This window comes from Chelonia mydas, chromosome 16 (assembly GCF_015237465.2).
Source record: "Chelonia mydas isolate rCheMyd1 chromosome 16, rCheMyd1.pri.v2, whole genome shotgun sequence".
Classification (NCBI taxonomy): Eukaryota; Metazoa; Chordata; order Testudines; family Cheloniidae; genus Chelonia; species Chelonia mydas.
The window spans coordinates 4559731-4565861 of NC_057857.1; the positions used below are offsets into that span (position 1 = coordinate 4559731).

The 6131-nt window shown below is 47.5% G+C and overlaps 2 protein-coding genes across 8 annotated transcripts in view; one reads left to right on the plus strand and one right to left on the minus strand.

The window, feature by feature from the left end:
* Positions 1-1934, minus strand: part of NDOR1 (NADPH dependent diflavin oxidoreductase 1) — a 50131-nt gene extending 48197 nt beyond the window's left edge. For 3 of the 7 annotated variants that reach the window (XM_043530104.1, XM_043530101.1, XM_037880075.2), the window contains exon 1: positions 1802-1912. The gene's annotated coding sequence lies outside the window, so the exon portion shown is untranslated. Of the gene's footprint in view, positions 1-1801 lie in introns of all 7 variants that reach the window. The other 4 variants (XM_043530105.1, XM_037880077.2, XM_043530107.1 and 1 more) reach the window with 3 other exon arrangements.
* Positions 1935-1998: 64 nt separating this feature from the next.
* On the plus strand, positions 1999-2706 carry TMEM203 (transmembrane protein 203). Its single transcript, XM_007069701.4, has one exon. It carries the CDS (start codon positions 1999-2001, stop codon positions 2407-2409), a length of 411 nt encoding a protein of 136 aa, XP_007069763.2. The 3' UTR covers positions 2410-2706.
* Positions 2707-6131: the final 3425 nt, after the last annotated feature.

Below are 6131 nucleotides of genomic sequence, written 5' to 3' on the forward strand. Positions count from 1 at the left end.
ACACTCCTGCTAATACATTCCAGAATGATATTCACTTTTTTTACAAGAGCGTTACACTGTTGACTCATATTTAGCCTGTGGTCCACTCTGATCCCTTACTGCAGTACCTCTTCCTAGGCAGTCATTTTCTACTTTGTATGTGTGCCACTGATTGGTCCTTCCTGGAGTACTTTACATTTGTCCATATTGAATTTCATCCTATTTACTTCAGACCATTTCTCCAGTTTGTCCAGATCATTTGGAATTTTAATCCTATCCTCCAAAGCACTTGGAACCCTCTCCTCTCCCAAGCTTGGTATCGTCCACAAACTTTACAAGTTTCAGAGTAGCAGCCGTGTTAGTCTGTATTCGCAAAAAGAAAAGGAGTACTTGTGCCACCTTGGAAACTAACAAATTTATTTGAGCATAAGCATCCGATGAAGTGAGCTGTAGCCCACGAAAGCTTATGCTCAAATAAATTTGTTAGTCTCTAAGGTGCCACAAGTACTCCTGTTCTTTTTGCAAACTTTATAAGTGTATTTTCTATTCCATTATCTAAATCATTGATGAAGATATTGAACAGAACTGGACCCAAAACTGATACCTGCAGGACCCCACTTGTTATGCCCTTCCAGCATGATTGTGAACCACTGATAGCTAGTCTCTGGGAACGGTTTTCCAACCGGTTTTGCACCCACCTTATAGCAGCTCCATCTAGATTGCATTTATTTATGAGAGATTTATAATAGATGCTTTTTTATTTATAACAGATGCTTTTATCTTTTTGTTCCTCTACAAAATGAAATAAATAAACCTAGAGTTAAGTTTGGTAGGTGACAAAGCCATTACAAACCCCCTTACCAGGAAGCCCACAGCTAAGAAAGCGTAAGTATTAAAGTATAGAAATGATAAGTGAAGTTAAGGTAGGTGATGGCCGGACAAAGCTTTGTGACGGGGCATTAAGGCAGAGAGCACATATCAGCAACTTGAAGGCAAAACTCCTTACAGAAACGTTGCAGTTAGTGTAAAGAACAGCAATGCAATGCTCTGCCCCAGTCTGCCCTGACCTATCTATCGCTTTTGACACAGTTGGCTGGGGCCCGGTATTTGTACCGGTAGCGTGGGCCCCTTCTGAGGACCCTAAACACCACCTTGACCCTGGCTCTCTCCACTGTGTAACAACAGAGCTAATGACAGGTTTCAGAGTAGCAGCCGTGTTAGTCTGTATCCGCAAAAAGAACAGGAGGACTTGTGGCACCTTAGAGACTAACAAATGTATTAGAGCATCAGCTTTCGTGAGCTGCATCCGATGAAGTGAGCTGTAGCCCACGAAAACTTATGCTCTAATAAATTTGTTAGCCTCTAAGGTGCCACAAGTCCTCCTGTTCTTTTAACAGAGCTAATTTAGCCTCAAGTGAGGGTCTTGTTACACGCGGCAGGGCTGCAATCACCGATACCGAGGTCGAAGCAGTAGGAAAAAACCTCCAGACTCCTCTTCTGAACCCTCGTCCCGCCTTGGCTTGTGACCGTCCTCCCTGGCTCCCCCCCGCCTCCGTAATCGGTCCTTCAGCGTGTCCCTGGGCGGATCCTCGCCACCTCCCACCAGCCCTGGGCAGGGGCGCCCCAGGGCTGCCTCCTTGGGCCGCTCCCCACCCAGAGGCCCTGCCGGGGGGACACTCAACCGCCCACCCGCTACAGCGCCGGTCGCTCCGCCGGACTCGCGGCCCTGCCTCTGCGCCCGGAGCGCTCCCCCGGCCGCGCGGGCCGCCTGTGTCCGCCGGGCTCCCCCGCGCTACCGCCCCGCAGACGCGCCGGGACCCACCTGTGCGTCCGGCAGCGCGCGCCTTCCGCTTCCGGTGACGGCATCAGCGTGCGCCGCCGAGGCGCCGGAAGTCAGGGAGCGACGGCGGCCGCTGCGTGGGAGCCGCGGCCGGCCTGTCCCCGGGCCGGGCTCTGCGCTGACCCGGGCCCAGGCTGCGGGGGCTGGTGCCGGCTGTGGCCGGGCCGAGCCGCGGCGCGATGCTGTTCTCGCTGCGGGAGCTGGTCCAGTGGCTGGGCTTTGCCACCTTCGAAATCTTCCTGCACGTCCTGGCCCTGCTGGTCTTCTCCGTCCTGCTGGTGCTGAAGGTGGATAACGGCGGCGCGCAGCTGTCCTGGTGGAAAGTTTTCATCCCCTTCTTCGCTGCCGACGGCCTGAGCACGTACTTCACCACCATCGTCTCCGTGCGGCTCTTCCAGGACGGGGAGAAGCGCCTGGCGGTCCTTCGCCTCTTCTGGATCCTCACCATCCTGAGCCTCAAGTTCGTCTTTGAAATGCTCTTATGTCAGAAACTAGTAGAGCAGACCAGGGAGCTCTGGTACGGACTCATTATGTCCCCCATCTTCATCCTGCTCCAGCTCCTCATGATCCGAGCCTGCAGAGTAAACTGAAGAACGGGGCACTGAGGATTTGTACCTGCTACCCCAGCACTGAAGTATTAACCCCAACCGAAGAGTTAATCGAGCTTAGCGGCTTAGTTTTTGGCAACTTTGTAGTAATTCTCTTTGGCCATGTAAATCTGAGGTGTGAGAAGATGCTTTTGTACTTCATTAAATTATTACATAATATTGGCCCTGTGTTTCCCCAAAATATATATTTATGTTGTGTCATTCATCTAAGGTGCATGTCACACCTTGGTGTTAATGTTAAAATGTCACTTGTTTTGTAATAAAAATGTATAGCTGATATTTAGTGGTCTCATTTATAAGCTCTCTTCTTTAGAAAGCCAGTACTTGTAACCATTGCCTGAGAATGTGTGTAACTCTAGGGGTGACTATGTCTTGACCAAGAAATTTGGACCTTGACAAAAAATAATTGACTACCCCTGCTCTGGGTTAGTTAAATCTGCCACAGACTTGATAGCCGAAAAGCATATGCAGCTGTTGGTGTACCAGTCCCACACGATCAGTTTGTGAAAACCTGTGTTCCAACATGTATGCAGGGTTCATGACCTCAGACAGGAAAAAAACCCAGTCTTTATAGAACAAGAACTAAAGCAGTTTGACAGGGGTGTTTTCTGTGCAGATCAGTATGTTGAATATACAAGAATAAGAAACTCCCAGTACAGAAGAGACTCTGAATAGCCAAATAGCCTGATGTTCTGAAGTGTGGGTTCATCCCTTACTCTGTTTTGAGAGTCTCATAATTGCAGCCAACGGGAATATTTCCCCCATTTCATAGCTACTTCAGTGCGTAGGGTCAGTGGACTATAAAGTAACTGTCTGTTTTCCTGTTTGCTGGGAATTTGAGATAGCCCTCTACCATTATTTTTACTGTCATTCATTCTGCGTACTCCATTTCTGTTTGGAGGATGGATCATGTTCTGCTCAGCTGTTGTGGTGCCTCTCAACTGATGTTTGATACTGCACTTTCTTACTGCTTCGTAACTGTTCCTATGTGCAACTGTGGATATGTCACTCTTCATATTTGGGAATATAAACTTTGTTTGCATGTTCCCAAAATTTTAAAAATGTGGTCTATGTTAATTTCCTTTGATTTTGGAGGGGTTCTGCTTCCCCGCCTCTCCCCCACTGTGCTCTTTCAAACGGGGTGAGTGAAGGATACAGGAGCTTAAGTTTTGTTGCAACTCCAATTCTTATTTTCTTTGTTTTAAAGTATTTATTCTGTTCCTCCCCCTCCAGCCTTTTTTTTTTTTAAACTGGTTCCAGGTGCATCTAATACAGGAGGCTGTGCAGCTGTGTATATTCCTGTAGTGTTTTTCAAGGCAGTAACATGCAGGTCATCAGCATCTCATAATCTTTATTTCATGCCTGTGAACTGCTGAGGAAGAGTGCTAATGTTGCCTTAGTACCCAAGGAAAACAAGCTGAGATTTTCCAACTAGACAGAGAAAGTTTCATGGGCCTGAACTAAATGGAAAGCCCTGCATTGGACCAGGTAAACGTATCTGAGAATGGTACATGGGAGAGATGGAAAATGACCTATTACATTACACCCAGGCAGTCCTGTCCCCTCCCAGGGATGGGGGCTGTATGGGATTGGACTGCCAGGCAGTCTGGCCCCCTGACTCAGCAGGGGCTGTGTGCGATTAGTCAGTACTCCTCTGCTGTCACATAGGTGAGCATATCCTGCTTCTGCACCCTGCTATTACACAGTTGAGTCCTCAGCCCAGTGTTGCCATGCAGTCTTTGCTAATAGATCTTGGCTGTATGGAATTCAGAGGGACCCCTTCGTGGTAGTGCTTTGGGTCCCATACCACAGGATGTGCATGGGATTAATACCTTGATGGCTGGATGATCTTGATAAAGCAGAATTTCAGTGTGTCCGAAAGGTTTCCACGCATTGTTATCAGAACTAACCAAACACTACCTGGTGAGTGCGTTTGAGTATGCACGGTGGTCACATTCATTTTCATTCTGCAAATACAGACTCTTGTTAGCCCCCATTTCAATGATGCCTACAAGGACCTAACCACTTAACAACAGCCAGGTAGCAGGTTAACTTGGGAAAGTGAAAATATCTGTATATCATTTGAGCTTTGTAGTGTCAGGATGTGGCAAATCATTAGCCCTTCCCGCATCTCCAAACTCTCTCTTTTTGTTTCCTTCAGAGTCTAAACTCTGGGACAGAGGCAGATCTTTTGTACAGCAGCACACTGATGTTATCCAAAACAAACACTAAATCCTCCTGCTTTGAAGAAATTTCTGTGCAGCTGAGCATAATTGGTCTGTGCAGGTGTGCAAAAGTCCCTGTGCTCAAGACTCACTAACAGGATCACACGCCTCCTGCAGTAAACAAAGGGCTGTTTTTCTACCTTTCCTGTATGAGGAAGTGAAACTGCTCTTGTTTAAGCAGCAGGCTGTATCTGGGAGTGGCTCATTAAAGACTGCAGGTGCTGAAGCAGGTACCAGTACAAAGATCACTCATATAACTTCATGCAGACACATTCTGTCAGCTCCCCCTGCAACCTCTCATGTATTGGTAAGATTTCAGAATGGATTGTACACAGGAGGGCTCAGATAACTGGAGTTATCTGATGCATGGCCAAATGATTACATAAACTCCTGATTATCCAAAGAAATTTGGTGTCAAGGATAATAATGCCTTTACTACAACTGGAATGCCAAAGGCTGGTGCTGTATGTTCTGGTGCATTAATAATAAAAAATGCATGAAAGGTCAAATGTTTCCTGTTTTCCTGCATGTTAATTTCCAGCAGCATTTTGCTGACCCAGGGCACAGGAAGACTTTGCCTTCATCCCCACCACTGCTGTTCAGGTCCCTCAGGGTGCTCCTCTCTGCCATTATGGTAAACAGCATCCACGGCTGGAGACATGCTTGCGCCATCACAGGCTTGACTCCAGGATCCACACCAGGGAGCTATGGCATGCGTAGAAGTGAGGCCTCTGGTGGCCTGTTCACACTCTCACCTGTACAGACTGGAAGCTGAGGAGAGCGCCTCTTGGGGGCATGTGTTGGAGCAGCCTGTTCCTCATCATGCTGGCCAATCAGAGACCAGAGAAGGTGTCTGAGAACCTGTTTCCCTCCACCTTCTTTCGAACTGAAGGGTGTCGGGTTTTCAAGCTTGGCGTGCAGTACACTTTGGATGGGCCAGGCTCAGGAGGTGTTGATCCTACAGAGCTAATTCTTATATGCCTGCTCTGGGTTTAAACCTTAGAAAAATGAACTGAGGCCAACATTTTCCAGTTGGGACGTCCCAAGTCAGGCACCTAAATGAACGGGATGATACTTGGAAGTGCTTAACCATGCCTCAGCTCCCTTTGATGGGAATGATACCTCCCATTGGCCTGATGTGAAAGGTACAGAGTTCAATTATTTAGATCCCTCAAGATATATATTTTTAAGAGACGGGGATTTCCAGAATCATTTAAGCAAGCTTGGAGCACAAAGTCCCAGAGACTTCTAATGGGGTATGTGCTCCCAACACTCTGGGGTGCTGTTGGAAATCTCACCCCTAACTCTAGGCACCTGTGGTGGAAAATGTGAGCCTTAATCTTTTTCTAAATGACAGTTGGATGGAGCAGTCACTTTATTTTCCCCACAGCATGCTGCATACTTATTGCCCATTGTGTCTTCTCTTCTTTTAGTCCAGGGAAATGAGCCCTCAAAAGTTAGCCTTCATCAGCCAAGGTG